The 20,104-nt window shown below is 38.0% G+C and overlaps 1 protein-coding gene across 1 annotated transcript in view; it reads right to left on the reverse strand.

The window, feature by feature from the left end:
- Window positions 1–774: 774 nt before the first annotated feature.
- LOC122794786 overlaps window positions 775–20,104 on the reverse strand; it is a 79,059-nt gene continuing 59,729 nt past the window's right edge. Inside the window, exon 2 of the mRNA XM_044063407.1 lies at window positions 775–1,999. Coding sequence (XP_043919342.1) covers window positions 984–1,898 — 915 coding nt within the window. The 5' untranslated portion in view covers window positions 1,899–1,999 and the 3' untranslated portion in view covers window positions 775–983. The remainder of the gene's footprint in view (window positions 2,000–20,104) is intronic.

Below are 20,104 nucleotides of genomic sequence, written 5' to 3' on the forward strand. Positions count from 1 at the left end.
TATGTCTAGAATATTAATTTCTTAATTTTTAATGTAACAGTTCCTGAAAACAAAACCCCATCTATCATCCAGAACATCTTTCTTTCCCAAATAATTTTAAAAATCTATCCATTTTTTCCTTTATGCATATCTTATATCAAGTAAACAAATTACATCTGCATCCACCTTTCTACATCATCATCATCATCATCATCTCTTTCACATCATTTTTGATACAATTCATGTTCATTAACCTTTCCCATTTTTTGTATTTTTATTCCATCTTTTTGTTTCCTATTTTTTCTTTTTACCCTTCATCCTATTGAATCTTCTGCCTAATTTTCTGATCCCAACTTTTGTCACTCTTTTATTCATCCTCAGTTTCCAATACCTCAAACTTATTAGGTTCATAGGTTCATTGAAAACAAAAACGGAACACCACTGCAGCCAGAACGATGTAAAAGAAAAGAAACGCAATTTATTTCAAGACCAAAACAGCGTTTTCGCTTCCAGAAAGCCAGAAGCTTCATCAGCAGTTGAAAGGATTAAAACCAAATGCATTTAAAACAAAGTAACTGGCGCTTGTTGACGACATCACCACAAGCGCCACAATGTTGCTTAAAGGGGCAACGATGAAACTTAAAAGGGCAACAATAACAAGGAGAGCGGGTGAAAACAAATACATAGTATGCCCTGTAAAACTTATATAAAAGAATAAAACATTCTAAATGAAATGTGAAGCTAAAAAGTTGTATATAGTAAATATCAATAAACAAGAGCAACTAAATGTACTACTGCATCGGGTCACCAACAGGAGCAAGCAATATGAAAAAAGCTACACATCAAAGGAAATCAATATGTTAAAGTTGCTATTACTTTAAACTATAGATGGAATAGAACATTCAATGGGCTTAACCCTAGCAAAGCAATATATGCAACATTATTCACTGTCCTTGGAGTTGACCAATGGGATAGGTTGGTACGCCACTAAGAGTAAAAAAGTATTATCTAAGGTAGCTCTTATATTTAAGAATAGCAGCAATATTACAGTTTTCGTTTAGCCCAGGAAATGAAAAGGCGTCCAGTTGGAGTTGCCATTCGAGCTCACGGGTCTCAACAATGAGAGATTGTGGGCCACCTCTGATATCCATGCTGATATGGTCAATGCCCATAAACAGAAAGCTGTGGCCGCTGTTAAGAATATGTTTTGACAATGCGTTGTCGCTTTTCTTATTGTTGATAGCGTAGATGTGTTGGTATATATGGTCACAGAAGCGTCTATCCGTTTTACCAACATAAAAAGCTGCGCAGCATTGGCAAAAAGCTACGTATACTATGGCCTTCGTTTTACAATTAATTTTGTGATTGATGAAATATTTCCTCTCCCCAATGATGAAAGAGTTACCTACTCGCAGGTATCTGCACCATTTGCAACACCCACAAGTAGATGTGCCCTTTATTCTCGTCAAGTGATCACATTTCGTATTTCTCTGTAAAATATCTTTAAGGTTATTACCCCTCCTATACGTGAAGATAGGAGATAAACCTAGCCTATCGTGTAGCCCCGAATTCATGATAAAAAAACAGTTCTTCCTCATAATGGAACAAATATACCTTGAATTTGTGTTGAAGGCAGTAATAAAACTGGCCGAGAAGTCAGGGTCCTTATTGGTGTCCACGACAATAGTATCCTGCCCACAAGATGGGTCCAAAGGCAATGGATCCAATGTGTCTAATGGTCTTCCACTTGGCGAGGGGGGAGATCTAGAGGAGAGAAGAGGTGTAAGAAAACCCTCCAAGCGTTTAGAGGAGACTTCCACAGTCAAATCAATGACCAAGTCTACCGGGTATCCTATGTTTAAGAAGAAGTCTTTAAGTAAGGCACATTCTTTTTTGAAGGCTTCATCGGTGCTGCACATATGGGCTGCCCTCACTAGTTGTCCCTTCACGATCGACCTCTTCTGTTTCCAAGGGTGACAACTTGAAAAATGCAAGAAGGAATTGCAGTAGGTGGTTTTTCCTAAAAATGGAAGAACAAAAATTGTTGTTGAAATTGTCCTTTACCAGTTGTACATCCAAATAATAGCAGACATATTCACAATAACATATTTCTTAACTCTTCATATCATCTTTTCTTTTCATTTATATTCATATAATCATAAATCATTATTAATCTTAAAAGTTTGAACTATTTTCTTATATCACATATTATTAATCTTCCTGCTTTCACCACTGTTATGTCTAGAATATTAATTTCTTAATTTTTAATGTAACAGTTCCTGAAAACAAAACCCCATCTATCATCCAGAACATCTTTCTTTCCCAAATAATTTTAAAAATCTATCCATATTTTCTTTTATGCATATCTTATATCAAGTAAACAAATTACATCTGCATCCACCTTTCTACACCATCATCATCATCATCATCTCTTTCACATCATTTTTGATACAATTCATGTTCATTAACCTTTCCCATTTTTGTATTTTTATTCCATCTTTTTGTTTCCTTTTTTTTCTTTTTACCCTTCATCCTATTGAATCTTCTGCCTAATTTTCTGATCCCAACTTTTGTCACTCTTTTATTCATCCTCAGTTTCCAATACCTCAAACTTATTAGGTTCATAGGTTCATAGTTTAGTACTAAGCTAACTGCCCTTGTGAGTCATTTTAAGCCTAGACAATTATCTCTTGTGAGACTCAGACCCTGCACCTTGTGTTTGTAAGGCAAACACCTTAGTCATTAAGCCACCCTCCCAACCCATTTTTTTTTATTTTGTGTAGACACGTCCTTCCCTCCACCCACCATGAGTTTTCACTTTTTAATTTATATGTTTCTTTATTTTTCACCACATCCCCTTTCTTTGTTAATTTTTCCCTTTCATTTTGTTCATTTTGTTCAATTTCCTGAACTTCATAATGCCATTTTATTCTTCCTAAACTCTGTCTTCATTAATTGATAGTCAGGCAAACAAAGAAAAAAATGACTTCACTTCTGTACTTTATACAGTAAGGCTTACAATTTGTCCTTGAGTGACCAAACTCCCTTTAATGGCCAAATATTCTTTTTGGACATTCTTGAATTAAATGAGATAAATCCCCACAAAAAAGCATTTAACACTCCATTTATTTCCATCAATTATCATCACATTCCAGACATTTTGTAAATTATGTTCTGTTTTTAATGTCATAAAATCCCCGTCTTTACTTTCCATATTTTTCTTTCATCCACAACCTTCTTTATATCATGTATGCCATGGCAAACATTTTAAAAAAATCTTCTATTTCAGTATTTCAAATTGTACTACTAATTTCCTTTTTAAATGTACACTTAAAATTTGAAAAGTACAGTCCTTTCAAGGAATGTCAGAAAGTCTTTACTTGTTTTACATTCATTCATAAACTTTTCTGCTAAAGAAAATGCCTCAAATGTCACTTTACAAAAAAACTCCAAGCCTATATGACTTAATTCCTTAAAATACATTATTGCAAAGCCTAAGGAAAAATGTGCATCCACACATGCAAGCACACACATACATATATGTATAACTGAAATAGAAATGAATCATTATGATAAACAATGAGATTACTAAAGCACCACCAACCCCTGGATAAACATATCCACAGACCCATTTTATAAACTACAGTAGCTTACACTACATTTATCTTTATTTATCTTGGAATACCCCTCTGATATAATCATGTTATACATCATGCTATTTTAGTCTGCTTACCCTACCTAGCTCTCTAAACTCACTGAAATCCAGTTATTCTGACATTAGTTCATCTATTGACACTTCCCAATTCCTCATTACTTTCCACTAATAACTTCTTCCTCTTCATTCAATTTCTCTCTCTCCTACTATTTCTTACCTAGGTGAAAAAAATATTTCTTCTAACCCCACCCTCCATCACTTAGTATGTTATTGTAAGTCAATAATGCTGTAACTCCTATGGGTATATATATATATATATATATATATATATATATATATATATATATATATATATATATAGATAAGGTTTACTTAACTACTGTATTCCTTTTGAGTTTGTATTATGCATTTGATTAACTTAGTGAAATATTGTAAATGTTAACTGTATTTTATATTCTGGAACATTTCACCCTGGACTAAAGAGGGGCGCTGTTGCCCTGTTGGACTTTTCTGGTAAACAAATGATAATTAAATAAATAGATAAATAAATACAAATACGTTGTGTAAAATACAGTTCCTGATTATTTGCTGTTCTTCCTTTGAGTTTATCCTCAGCATAGATCCTTTCCACAAGTTCTCTTCTCCAGCTGGATTCCTCCATCATACTTCTGCTACACTCCCAGACTGTTTCTGATTTATATCTCCTATGACAACAGCAGCATATGCCCTCTTTTTTCCCTGTCAATCTTCACTACAGCTTTCTTATGTAGCCCAACACAGGACATGCCCTTAAAACAGATTACTCAATTAACCAGACATACCCCGTTTCCTTCTTCAACATTCTACTTCTTCTTTTGTACTTCGAACTCCATTTTCCCTTCAGTCACTTCACTGAAAAACTTCTCCACTGCACTGTACCACCACATTTTATGGGACTCCCCTGCATCTTCTTTATTTACCATCTTTTCCAGGACTATATCATCCATACCTCCAGATGCCACAATATTAAGTTTTGTAATATTCTCAATATTTTTTTCACAACACCCAAATATTGTCCTAAACATTACTTTATCCTATTTCTCAATATCATATCTCTTTACTTTATCATAGGTTCATAGGTTCATAGGTTGGTACTAGGCTATCAGCCCTAGGGCCTATACAAGCCTAGACATAGCAATTCCCTGGATATTTCTTCCCACAATATTTACTTCTCTGGACCCCTGTCTAGCAGGGCGACTGACATAATCCCCAGGGTGAATCCAAACATCAAGGTTCCTTTTGAAAAGGGCCAAGGAGGCACTCTGCTTGACATGTATGGGCAGTTTATTCCAGAGTATGGGGAGTCTCTGAGTCGGGAACCTATCCCTCCAGCATGTTTTGTTCATTGTGATGACAAGATTTAGATCCCTGGAGCGTGTGGCTCTGAGGGATTGGGATTTCTTTAAGTGGAGCATGTCCAGTAGCTTAGGGTTTGACATGGCCTTGTATGTTAAGCAGAGATTGCCTCTGAGGAGACGATATGCCACAGAGTATAGCTGGAGTTTTTTTTAGATGGTCAGCATATGGCATCTGCTTTAGGCTTGTGATTCTTTTAGTGAGGTATTTCTGTGGCCTTTCCAGTTGTTGCAGATGTCTTGTGAGATATATACCAACTGGGGCATTTTACTCTATAATGGATCTAATGAGGGATGAGTACAGTGGGACAATGACCTCCTTTTATCTGGATGAAAAGCCCTTAGTGATGAGATGTGCCACATAGAAGGATTTCCTAACTGTTGTGGTGATGTGGTTATCGAAAGTGAGACCACTGTCCACCTGTGTCCCTAAGTCTCTCATCACACTTTTGATGTTTAGTGTACTGCCACCAATGTGGTAATTCATGGGTACATGTTTTTTTCCAAAGGGGACTATACATTTCTTGGCATTAAGCTTGAGCCCATGGCTCTGGCACCAGGCATCTGTTTCTGTAAGGCCCTTTTGTAGAATATCCACATCATTTGGGGATTCAATAATGGCTCCCAGTTTGCAGTCATCTGCGAACTTTGTTAGCCAGAGTCCCTTAGTGTTGGCCTGTACTTCAGAGAAGTAGATGCCAAACAAAAGTGGTCCCAGGACTGAACCCTGAGGTACTCCACTTGTCACTTGTCTGGAGATGGATTTGGAGTCGGCTACTTTTACAGTCTGGGTTCTGTCAGAAAACCAGTTGGCAACCCATCGAGTGATGTAGGGGTTTATGCCCAGCTTAGTAAGTTTATCTATGATTCCAGAGTGGAGGATGGTGTTGAAGGCCTTGGCAAAGTCCAGATAGGCTGTGTGGACCACCTTACCCTTGTCAACAGCTCTGGAGACTGATTCGAAGAAGTCAATCAGGTTCAGGAGACAAGATTGGCCCTTCACAAGCCCAAACGGGTTGGGGTCCAGTGTTTGAAGGTTGCCAATGTCTTTGTTTATAAGCTCCATGATAATGAATTCCATGCCCTTGCAGATCAGGCTCATCAGGCTGATGAGATGGTAGTTCCCGGGATCCAAGGTGGATCCCCCTTGTGGAGTGGGATAACTGTAGCTGTGCGCCACTCAGTGGGCATGAAGCCTGAGGTGAGGCTATGATTAAACATGGCACTTAGGTGAGGTGCCAGTTCATTTTGTAGTTCATGTAATACACAGTCTGGGATGTCATCTGGTCCCATGGATGCTGTATTCTGAGCTTTGGAGAGTGTGGTTTCTACCTGTGGCCATGATTACCAGAATTTGGCACTCTTTTGGTATTGAGATGGGCCATTTAGGTGGTGAGGGGGGTGAAGCTGGCACTAAATCGATCTGCCAGGATATTGGCTATATCCTTGGGATCAGTATATTTAATGCCATTCTGTTGAAGCTCAGAGCAGATCTGAGCATTGCCATTTAGATTCTTGACATAACTATAGAATGCCTTGTGGTTGTCTTTGGAATCTTTGGCAATTTTATTTTCGTAACTAGCTTTTGAGGATTTTATGAGGGATCTCAGCTTCTTACTGAGGCTGGTGAGGGAGTTTATTTGCATCCTGGGATTTTCCTCTTTTCTGCAACAGTTTCTTCCTTCTGTTGTATAGTTTGTTTATAGCAGGGGACCACCAGATTGGCTTCCGTTTTTTGGAGGAGAGCATCTTGGTTCGATTTGGGATGGCACGATTCATGCACAAGTGGATATGCTCGTACAGTGCCTTAGTGTAGGATTCTGCAGTCGAACTTTCAGATCCCCATCTGCATGGGTGTCATGAAGTTTGTCACTTTTGACTTCAGTAGCATGAAGTTGGCTTTGGAGAAGTTTTTTAAGGAGGTTTCCTTACTGGGGGGTGGGGGTGGGATGTGGATGTCAAGGGTGATTTGCTTATGGTCAGACCTGACCAATGAGGGGGTGACCACTGATGGGGAGCATCTATGCCCCATGTTGGTAATGACCAGGTCTAGGATATTGGAGCCCCTGGTGGGACAATGGATTTGTTCATCCAGGGCGTTGGAATTTATGAATTCCAAGAACCGTTGGGAAAAGGAGTTGGTACCCGAGTAGTTTTCCCAGTTAATGGCAGGGTAGTTGAAATCACCCAGAATTAGGGTGTTTGGTTGTATCTTAATATTTTCAAGTATGTTTAGAAAGGTGTAGTGAGAATCTTGGGGCATGGTGGGGATCTGTTGCAACCTATAATATTATATTCATATTTATACATTTAAATACTTCTCATCTCTATTTATTTTTAAAACTTTCCCTAAAATTCTTTATTCCTTTTGCAATCCAAAAACATTGTTTTATTTCTTCTTCACTATAGTCAACACATTTTTTTTCCTCCACCATCTTATATTTCATATTACCTTTCACCAGTAATTTGTCTAATAAAACTCTTCAGAAAATATCCTCTGCTTCGTGAGAAATTCAGACCTTTTTGGTCTGTCTTCTATTACCTATTTTTCCATCTTCTTTTAATTTATTTCATGGATACAACAACAATGCTTCTAAAATTGCATTATGTCATTTTCCCCATTATCTACAGTTTTAACTTTTATAATTTAATTTTATTTTCAGATTCTGTTTCTTCCATTCTGTTCTTATTAACTTTTCTTTTCTCTTCCCTGTTGTTTTCTTTCCATACATTTTTATATTTTCATATAAAATCTTACCTTTCATTCCCTTTTGTCTTTCTTTTACCTTTCTCATTATATAAAATATATGTACAGATGCTAATTGTACCACTGGATTGTTTTAATTCAAACCACCTTCTTCTTTTTTTATTATAAATTATTCCTCTTCTCACAAGTTCAGCCTTTTGTCCCAAATTAAGTTAAGCATGTGTAATAATTATTTCTGTCCATTTGAGAGGGATATATATTCTCCCTAAATATGTTACTTTTTACTAATATATATTTTCTGAAATCACAATGCCGCGGTGGTACGGCGGTAGTGTTGTTACCTCACAGCAAGAGGTTCTCCCATTCGATTCTTGGCTGGGCTTGGGAGTGCCTTCTGTGTGGAGTCTGCATGTCCTCCCCGCGGTTGGGTAGCATTCAAAAGACATATGTGCGTAAATGGGCGTGCCTTCGTTGAATGTTACGCATCGAGCTGGCACCTCAGCGTTTCGTAAAAATCTACTGCCAATCATTAGCGGACCAGAGTTCCACTGTGGTGACCCCTTACCAGGAAAAGCCGAAAGACAAACAACAATAACAGATATTTTTTCACCAAGCTAATATGTCTTTATTAGTTCCAGCATCTCTCTCTCTCACTCCATTGACGTATTTTACTTTTATCTTCACAAAATGTCACTGAAAAGAATCTTTGTTTCCCATTTTGTAAAAATATACTCCATTTTTTTATCTCACCAAATTCATTACACTTCATTTTGTTTAACTCCAGGCCAGCTTTTTTAACAGCTTTTCAGTCCTTATTATAACCTCACATATTCATTTCTCATTTTTTAATATTAGAACTAAATCATCTGTGTATGTCATATAGATTTGTAATATAACATTTACTTCCAGCTCACATTACATCTCCCTCATTTATTGCATGCATGTCTGTACTACTGCATTCATTACTAATACAAATAACTGCATACTTATTGGGCATCCCTCTTTTACTCCTCTCTTAATTTTTACTTGTTTTCCCATCCATCCATTTATCCTAACTTGTACCTATGCATTTTCATAACATTCTTTATTACATCAGTATCTTTTTTCCTATGCCATATGCATCTAAATTCAGTTCTTCATGGCTTACTTTATCAAAGGCTATATTTATGTCACATGCTATCAGACTTATCTATTTTTTTTTTCAGAATCATCTCTACCAATTCCTTCTCTATTATTAACATTTCTTTCACCTTTCTTCCTTTTATAACATAGTCCGGGTCTCCTACTACCTCATACAGTACTTTATCCTTTTTTGTAGCATTTTTATAAATAATTTGTGGTCAGCATTTCCTGGTGTTATATGCCTCCAAATTGTTTTATATTTTCTTTCATCTTTTCCTTATTAGCTTTATCACTCCACCACATGTCTTCTTCCAGTATACTTTACTTCATCCATTTATTTAATATTAAAAAAAACTTTAATCATTTCTTTATAATACTCATAACTTGTAAAGTCCAGTCCTGGCACTAGTTCATTCTTACTTTCTTTGATCACCTTCTCTGGTTCTTCTATTGTAATATTATTTTCTAAAAACAATCCTTACATTTTTTTCAGATTTTTATTTAGTTTTCCTTCTTCTTTTTCATCCAGTTCCTATTTTCTATGAATTATCTCTACACCATTCTCTTCCACTTCCATAATAACTTTTTGTTTGTATATTATGTCTCCTTTCTCATCTAAGATAACATCCATTTCTTCTCTCATTTTTATTTATTTTCCTAAATAAGGAGAAAACCTCCTCTTTCTTTCCTTTAAGAAACAATATATGCCTATGTAATATCATTTCACTTTTTTCTCTGTTCTTTTCATACACCTTGTTATTAAACTTTTTTGCCACTTCTTTTTCTATTGCTTTTTTCATATTTCTGTAAAATTTCTTTTTTATTCTTCTTTACACTTCTAAATATTTTTTATACATCTGCTTATTCACTACCTACTCCTTTATCCTATTTTTATAAACTCCTCTCATTGTCATATGACCTTTCCATAATATAGCTCTATCTCTTATCATTTCATCTTTCCCCCTTTTTAAACTCTGCAGTTACTCTCTTTAGCCCTTTCCACAAGTTATAGATTCATAGTACTAGGCTAACTGCTCTTGTGAGTCATTTTAAGCCTAGCCACTTATCCCTTGTGAGACTCAAACCCTGCACCTTGTGTTTGTAAGGTAAACACCTTACCCATTAGGCCACCCTCCTAACCCCCAAAACATAAGGTACGACTAGGCTAACTGCCCTGGTGGCCCATTTTAAAGCTCGCCAGTTACACCATGTGAGAATTAAACACTGTTCCTTGTGTCTGCAAGTTAAACACCTTAACCATAGGTTCATAGGAGGTTACCAGGCTAATGGCCCTACTGTGTTTACAAGTATAGCCATGTTATAACCATGTTCCATAATTGACCTTGGTTAGATGGTCGTTATTCGCAGAGCAAGTCTATGATCAGCACTGACTGACCCTGTCCATGAGCAACAAAGGTGTCACCCCTAGCATGAATTTATAGTTCATAGGTTCATAGATTAGTACTAAGCTAACTGCCCTTGCGAGCAATTTTAAGCCTAGCCAATTATCCCTTGTGAGACTCAAACCCTGCACCTTGTGTTTGTAAGGCAAACACCTTAACCATTAGGCCACCCTCCCAACCCAGTCTCCTATCCAATTGTCTAGGTTGCACTTGAATTGGGTTATTGAGGAGCTCTGCTTCACATGAATTCAGAGGTTATTCCAGAGAAGCAGCAATATCCGTGAGGTATATCTGTCTCTCCAGCATTTTCTGAGATCCCTGGAGTGAGTGACTCTTGTCCCATTTGATGTCAATATATGCAGCATTTCCATTAGGGCAGGGTCAGAGACTGCTCTGTAGTACAGCACAAGTCACCTATTAGCAGCTTGTAGGATATATTGTGCAGAGATAGGGCTTTCAGTTTTTCCATGTAGGTTATGTTTTAGAGGCCCAGAATTTTTTTTCAAGAAATATCTGTGGTCTCTCCAGCTGCTGTAAGTATCTGTTGAGGTAGATGCAAAAGGGAGCATTGTACTGTATTAGTGGTCTGATGAGAGTTGAGTACAGAGGAGTTATAACACCCTTAGTCCTGGATGTGATGCCCTTACTTATGAGATGTGCAATATTGAAGGCTTTCCTTACCACTGTGGACACATGGTAATTGAAGTTGAGATTGCTATCAACCTGTGTTGCCAAATTTCACACCACTGGGTTTGACCTTAGGGGAGTGCTGTCAATATTGTAATTTGCAGGGACTTCCAATTTGCCAATTAGGAAAATATTGCACTTTTTTTGCATTTAGTTTCAGTCCGTGCCTTTGGCACCAATCATTTGTCTGTGTCAGCCCTTTTTATAATATATTAACTTCATTTGGGGACTCGGTGATTGCACCCAGTTTGCAATCATCAGCAGACTTGGTAAGTCAAGGGCTATCTACTTTCACCTGGACTTCCATGAAATAGATTCCAAACAGTAGAGAGCCCAGCACAGATCCTTGTGGTACACCACTGGTAACTGGTCTACTGGTAGAGGTGGAATCCCTCACTATGATAGTATGTGTTCTGTCAGTGAGGCATTTGGCTAACTATCTAGTGATGTATGGATTAATCCTCAGCTGGGAGAGTTTCTCAATGATACCTGAGTGGGGGATTATGTCAAAAGCCTTAGCTAAGTCAAGATAGGCAGTATATACTTTTTTGCCTTCATCCAGGACTTTAGCAACATTCTGGAAGAAGTCCAGCAGGTTCAATAAACACGGTCTACCCTTAACAAAGCAAAACTGGGTCAAGTCAAGAGTTTGAAGGTCACCTATGTACTTGCTGATAATGTCCATGATGATTCTTTCCATGGCCTTGCAGATAAGGCTGGTTAGGCTTATGGGTCTATAGTTTCTAGGATCAGTTGATGGATCCCCTTTCTTCAAGTTGATTATTGTTGATGTTCTCCACTCTGCTGGAACAAAGCCAGTTCTCAGGCTGAGGTTAAAGAATGTGCCAAGGTCTTGTTTTAAATTGTTTAGTAGGCAGCCTGGTATGTTATCTGATCCCATAGAGGCTATGCTTTTGGCCTTAGAGAGCACGGCTAAGACCTGCTCTTTGGAGATACTAGGTAAGATAACTGGTGTCAGGTATGCTTTGGTGTATGGCTGGTAGGGACAGGGGGGTGAAGTTTGCCCCAAATCTGTCAGCTAACAGGTTGGCAATTTCCTCAGGTTCAGTATGAGAGGTACCATCCTCTATAAGTTGGACACATAGTTGGGCCCATTATGCTGTAGTTTGCTTTGGAGAAATGTTTCAGTTTTTTTTGCTCCTGTGAGGGGTGTCAGGTCTAATCATTACTCTAAATGAGACAAATTTTTGTCTGAACTTACTAGGGAGGGCAAAGCACAGAGGGTACTGCAGTGACCTTCCATATTGGTGAATACTAAGTTTAGGACATTTAAGGGGTGCAGACTAGCTGTTCCAGGGCATTTGTATTTACAAAGTCCAGAAACCTCAGGGCTAGTCATTGGAAGGATAGTTGAAATCATCCACAACCAAAGTGTTTGGCTGTATAGTGAGTGACTCTAGCAAGTCCAGGTAGGCAATGTGCTTCTTTTTGTTCATGTTTGAGAATCTGTAGCTAGCAGATGATTTGGTAGGGTACTTTACCTACACTGTAGTTAGATGGACCTGGAGTAACTCAAGAGAATAACTGTCTAACCAGTTTCAAGGTGTATTTGGCTTTAATGAAGATGGGTACACCTCCCCCCTTTGGTTCTTTCACACTCATTTTGGGGTTTGAATGTGTGGAAGGAATTCTAGCCTTGCACAGCTGGGGCACTGTCTGTGGCCTTGAACCATGTCTCAGTGACTGCACAGATATCAGCATCTTCCAAGGTGAGGAGTGCTTCCAGGGAGTGCAGTTTCCTGTTTAGGTTCCTAGCATTAAGCAGTATAACCTTGAGTTTATCTCGAGTGGATTTTTTTACATTGGAAATTCTGTTGTTTTGACATTACCTAAAAAGGTGGAGCCACAACAGACCCCAGAAACTATCACCCTATAAGCCTGACTAGCCTGGTCTGCAAGGCTATGGAGTGCATCATCATGGAATTCATTAACAGAGACATTGGGAACCTTCAAACATTGGACCCTACCCAGTTTGGCTTTGGTAAGGGCAGATCATGCCTTCTAAACCTGGTGGACTTCTTTGAGACAGTTACCAAAGCTTTAGATGAAAGAAAGGAGGTCAACACAGCCTACCTAGACCTCGCAAAGGCTTTCAACACCATTCCCCATTCGGGTATTATAGACAAGCAACCTGAACATAAACCCCTACGTCACGAGATGGGTTGCCAATTGACTCATGGATAGAACCCACATGTTGAGAGCTGCAGGTTATAGGTCTGACTCTAACCCAGTTACAAGCTCAGTCCTGGGACCCCTCCTGTTAGGTATTTACAGGCAAGCACAGGAGGACTATGGCTGACCAAGTTCGCAGATGACTGCAAACTGGGGGCCATAATTAACTCTCCAGCTGATACAGACATCCTCCAGAAGGGTCTCACTGAGACAGATACCTGGTGTCAAAATCATGGCCTCAAGCTAAATGCCAAAAAGTGCATAGTCATCCCCTTTGAAATAAACAAAGTACCCATGAACTACCACATACGTGGTAGTCCCCTAAATACAGAAAATGTAATAAGGGATCTGGGGACCCAAGTAGATAGTAATCTCTCCTTTGATAATCATATTGCCAAGGTGGTTAGAAAATCCTTCTATGTGGCCCACCTAATCACAAAAGGGTTTGCATCTAGAACAAAAGAAATTATTGTTCCTCTCTACTCTTCACTCATCAGACCCATCATAGAGTACAACGTGCCATTTGGGATGTACCTTACAAGACACCTGCAACAGCTGGAAAGACCACAGAAGTACCTCACCAAGAGAATTACTGGCCTCAAACATATGCCCTATGCAGCCCAACTGAAGAAATGCCAGCTGTACTCGGTTGCATACCGCTTACTCAGAAGTTATCTCTGCCTGACATACAAGGCCATGTCCAAACCAAAATTGATGGACATGCTCCACCTAAAAAAAAGCAAATCCCCAAGAGCCACATGCTCTAGGGATGTAAACCTCACCACAATGATAAATAGGACGTGCTGGAGGGATAGATTCCTGTCCCAGAGATTCCCCATGCTTTGGAACAGGAATCCAATCTACATTAGGCAGAGCCCCTCACTAACACTCTTCAAGAGAAACCTTGATGGGTGGATGGGAAACAGAAAATTTACCCCGGGGATCACTGGAGTGGCTCTGCTGGACAGAGGCACAGGGGGCTAATGGCTCTGCTAGACCAAGGTACAGGGAACTAATCTAAGGGGGTGGTGAATGCCAACACATTCTGGCTAGGCTTATAGATGCCCTTGGGCAGATAGCCTAGTACTTACCTATGAACCTAAAGCACTATGGGAAGGCAAGAGCCTTTGTCAGTATCTGACAGCCCAGAGGAGACAGGTGAAGACCATCTCTTGTCAACCATATCTTCCCAGGCAAACAGATACTGGATCCCGTGGATTGACACCAGAAGCTAAGCCAATTGTTGAAGTCAGTCAATTTTTGTTATGTTGTAGCATCATACTGGGTAAAGGTAGAATGCTGCTTAGGGGTAGGGACATACTTACCTGGGACACAATCTGAGGGTTTAGTCATGTCTCTCTTTATATAGTCCAGAGATATGTCTCAAGTCATTCACCCAAACATGTATTATGACAGAGAAATTATTGTTGAGTGACTTGAGTGCATGTGTGATTTGACTTTTCCTGGCACCTGAATGTGACCTTCTCCTTGTCCAGCCTGGTGAGGAGGACATCTGTGTGTCCCTCCTTTATTTCACTGCCATCCCCTATTCTAGCTCACACTGTTCTATAAGCTAAAACTCTGACATCTGTACTCCATCTGTCATTTCTTCCTTGTATTTAAAGTATATAATCCATTTTAGACTTAAAAATTCCCTTTATGTGTCCATTATCTCTCCTTTTCTACTTTTAAATATCCATTTTACCGCTTCCTTTAACATCTTAATATCATGTGGTATTATCCATTTTCTTTTCTCAGTTTGCAGTTAAAATCTCCTGCCATTACTAGTGACATATTCACTAACATAAAATTTTTAATGTCTTCAAAAAACTGTTTTCTCCCTTTCATCATAGTATATGCATAAATTGCTATCAATCTTGTATGTTTTTGTCTCATTCTAATATCACATATAATTGCCCTTCTTGGTACTCCTATTGTTACAGCTAAAATTCTTACTTCTTCGTTTTTATAAGTGTTTCTATTCCAAAAACACATTTCATTTCCTACCAACCAAACACTTTGCCTTCATACTGCCTGTATTTTTTTCATTTTATTTCTTTTTTGTTACATCTATTCACATATAATGCTGTTATTATCTTTGCCCTTTTTGTAAGTATTTTACTTCCAGGTCTTATTTTCCTTTCACTTCTCCTAAGTCTCCCACTGACTGATTTTCCACTGTCTTGTTGCTGTTCTTCCCCTGTTTACATTTCTCGAGCTTTTCTTCTTCACTTAATAAAACAGCAAATCTTTTCTCTTCCTGTGTATTAATAACATTACTTTGAACTATTTCTTCTCTAACTACCTCTTTGTTGTTTAACCTTTTATCAGCATTCCCATCCCTGTACCATGTCTCTTTCAACATGTTCTGTAGTAACATCTGCTATTTGCCTTTCTTATGAACTTTCCTCTTCAAAAAACGTCTTCATTTTCTAATATGGGGAAGTCAAATCAGCCGTGTTCAAATTCTTTACATTTTTTACAAAAAGGCTTACAGATTTCTGCTGTATGTCCCCTATCTCCACATTGACCACACCTTCATTTGCTACTATTTGTACTAAACGATTTTCATCCTCACAGAAATAACATGTTTCGGGTTGGCTCTAGTACCTAACAAATCTCTGTTATCATTCACAATTGACATAAAAACAGATAAAACAAGGCTTAAACTTTTTAATAAATAGCAGTACAAGCTTTCATGTTCAAAAAACACTTAATCAGGTGTATAGACATCCCAACAAACAGATGTATATAATGAATAATTCATTAGTAAACTAATCATTCAATCAGTGATGCAAACCATGTAGCCTTAAAACAGGTTTTAAAGAACAACATTCACTTAAACCTAGTTCATTCACAGCATTAAGTTGTGCAATCCATTTATATTCATAGTATTCAGTTATGGTGACAATATCACCTCTACGAATTGCTGATTTACAAACTGTAGCACACTAACTTAAAACTATATGTGCCACCCTTCTCACAGATAGAAACAAAATTCTCATAAAGTAAATAGGAATAATTTAGCAAATCAACAAATGACTTTAATCAAGAATTTTTTTCAGTAAATGCACTTACCTGTACCTATATAATTTGTTAATACCTAGCTATAGGTTAAGAAAGTGGGGGTTGGGAGTGTGGCCTAATGGTTTAGGTGTTTGCCTTAAAAACACAAGGTGCAGGGTTTAAGTCTCACAAGGGATAATTGACTAGGCTTAAAATGGCTCAAAAGGGTAGTTAGCCTAATACTAATCTATGAACCTATAGAAATTCTGAGATCAGTCTCTGATGAATGACCCCAAGGTCAAAGCAAAAAGGAGTTGGCTGTAACATTCATTTATTCTGGAAATGGCTTTTTCTGATATAAGTACTACAGTCAAACAGCATGAGCTGTTATACCCACTAAAACAATGGGAGTGGGGCCCACTGTTCAAGCTTGTAATAGGATAAAAGCCATGACTGGTCATATACAATAAAATGATTTCTAAAAGCTGGCATTCTGTCCTGACCCTTAACCCTTAAGGGGCAGGTAGAATCCCACTGATCTGCTCATTCACTTGGAATCCTACTGATCTGCACATTCACCTTTTGTGGTAAATCTCGACTTTGACTTTCTAAACTCCTATATGGTGAGCATATGGCACTCTATTTTGGATACCATAAAATTAATAGGATTTTAGTAACTCTTTTATATTGATCTTTATGTAAAAAAAGAGATGTACACTGCAGAAGTATACGAATTTTGGTAAGAAAAACATTTTTATAATAACTAATCTATCCTCAAATGTGAAGAATATATTATTCCATTCACTTATTAAATTACAAATATTATCAATGCAAGTATTATAATTGTCATTTCTTATTTCCTCCAGGTTAGAAAGTAAAATAAATCCAAGGTATCTTATTTGTTTATTATCCCAATAATATTTGATGTTAAGTGTCCTCTGTGATCCCACCTTCTGGACTATGGAAACAGGTGGAGACTTTGGGGGAACATGGGTGAAATTCTTGCCTAGGCTAATAAGGGCCTCCAGGCCAATAGTCTAGTATCATCCTATCAACCTATGAAGTGAATAATAATATTTTTGCTATTAAGAATTAAAGCTTTAGTTTTATTTTCATTAAAAGATAATCCAGAAGCATTTAAGCATTCAAAAACTTCTTTTTAAATATTTTTAAAGGATGAACTTACATTCTTAATTGTTAAAAGAATGTAATCTGCATGGTTTTAGATTTACTTTGACATAATGAACATGAGCAGTCATGTATACTGCAGTACTCCGTTGTTAATAAATTTAGTAAAATTAGCAAGCATTTTGAAATTTTCACTGTTTGAAGAAAGATGTCCAATGATGATCCAAGCTGCAAACAAAAAAGAGTAGTACGTGAGTAGAAATAGTAGGATCTGATATATCGGCATTCTGTTTAGAATGTGTATACCTCTTACCCCATTCTTTTCTCTTCTCTGGTGTCTGTACATCAGTGTCCATTATTCACTATTACTGTATTATTATTATTATTATTATTATTATTATTATTATTGCTATATGTAGTAGCAACAGTAGAAGTTTTATTTTTATTTGTTAACTAGTTGGGCACTGATCTACACAGACCTTTTTCAGGCTCAATGCAGGTGCTCTGGCTGGTTAAGGAACTTGCTGAGAGTCACACAGTTAGGCGATGTGATCTTAAAGAATCACACCCTGGACCCCTGGACCCCCGGATCACAGAAAACAGCTACTTAGTGCTCTTCACCAACTGTATGCCTCTTACACCAATAAGGCCTTCCAATGATGGTGTCATACTACATACCAGTTCAAATCACTGGTGAGGTTTCATATGGTAGTAAACTCTCAGTAACCTTGCAGGGTGGATCAGGCTATTGCTGGTTTTCATACTTGATTTGAGTTAAACAGAAAAGCCAGTTAAACTGTTTCTCAAACCAGAATAAGGAATCTTACACTCATAACGGAATGTAGCACTTAGTGTCCATTATATTTTAAGATATAAGCAAAGGCTTCACTGACAGTCCGTGTATACAGGTAACTTCATTCTGTCTATCAGGAATATCTGTGAAGGTTATACAGTTTGGGCAGGGGACTGAACCAGGAATTATACAAGATTAGCCTTCTGGGCAACACAGTCTTTCTGCGACATAATATAACATATGACAAATAGGATCCATGTTATATGATCAAAAGACCATATGACTGAATCCAAGAGACCGAATCTCAGAACATAAAACTGGCTTATCCTATGGAACCTGGAATCATGAAAGACAATGTTTTTACAAGTCCCCCTGCACCGCCCTTCTGGGGGGTTATACCCCTATACCTCCTGCCTATTATATATATATATACCACCCCTAGTGTAGAACAGTGTGTGGTACTTTGTTGTAAGTACCTTATCAGCCACTGTAGTTTAAGTAAGATTCCAGGTTGGGGGAGGGCAGTATTAACCTAATTGTAATGAGCATGTGTTACAAGTAAGATGAAGATGCTGCATGCAGAAGCAGCTATGTCGGGTGTACAATAAACCATCAGTTAAACTGCCATCATGTCTTCAGTCATCATTCAGCAGCCAGGATTGCTCCACATTGGAAAAATGGTAAATATCCAACACAAAAAAATACTGGCTTTCAGTGTAGGAATGGTTCAGTGTTGCAAGATTCAGTCTTCTCGGGTTTGATCATCAGGTCTCTTGATCATCCGAAAGTGACCCGACATATGACCACCAAGACAGCGGATGATGGAATCATGCTAGAGAACAATACTACCCTCGACTCCAACCTAAAATTCTTCCCCCTACCCACTGCCACAATAAAAAAAAAAAACTTTCACTTAAGCTAAAACCCTGTATTCTGGCCTCTGAAATCTACCCCCACACTTTCTGCAGATAGCTGCAAACTTTATAGCTTATCCCATCAGCATACTCATTAACAGACTAATTAAAGAATCCCTAGTCCCAGACATCTGGAAAAATAGCATACATTCTCCCCTTAGACAAAGGTGGCACCAACACAGATACCACAAGCTCTCAGCCCATAGCAATTCTCTCACCCCTCTCTAAAATACTGGAAAAATGCATCTGTGTCCAACTTATCAACCACCTGCTTGAAAACCATTATTACCATTTTAAGTGGTATACTCCAGCTAAGACAAGATTTATAGGTTGCCTTTGTCCATTAGAGATACATGTGCTAGACCTATTGTGTATTCCAGCTTCCCATCCACTGGTCCAGGTTTGTCTTGAATAGGGCTAGGAAAGAACACTACTTCACATGGATGGGAAGAGGGGAATTCTCCAAGACACATACTTCTCCTTCCAAATTGTCTTATTTATGACACATGACTGAGTAATTCTGATGCTATTCATTTTCAGGACATTTATTTATTTATTTATTTGGCATTTGTTAACCGGATTATTCCAGCTGAGCCAGAAGTCCATTTTCAGTGGAGACCTGGAGAAAAGCTCCAATACATATATTTTTAACAAATACAATAAAAGCATAATATATAAAAGACAATACATAGTAGATGCATTGGGAAAAAATACATATAGAAGTGATAGTATGAAAGAAACAAGCATAGACGGGTGTATATAACACTGATTTTGAGTTTAAGATTAACAGGTAGTAGGTATCACTGTGTGAAAACAGCATCAATGTACATCTGGGAAAATATCTCTTGACTCTAGGATATGCAAAAGGTCCATCAGAATGGTATCTAAGTATACCTTATATACGCGGCATAGATGACCTTTCAACAGTCTGTAGGGAACAGAATATAAAGAATGGATGCCTGAAATACCTGGCATAGATCACCTTTCAACAGTCTGTAGGAAACAGAATATAAAGATTGGATTTTGAGGCAATCTGCATAGGACATGCTGTTTATGCCTTGTAATCTTTTTGTGATGAACCTTAGTGGACATTCCAGTCATTGAATGTGCCTGGTCAGATACA

This window comes from Protopterus annectens, chromosome 2.part1 (assembly GCF_019279795.1).
Source record: "Protopterus annectens isolate FY-2018-M chromosome 2.part1, PAN1.0, whole genome shotgun sequence".
In the NCBI taxonomy this organism is placed as follows: Eukaryota; Metazoa; Chordata; order Ceratodontiformes; family Protopteridae; genus Protopterus; species Protopterus annectens.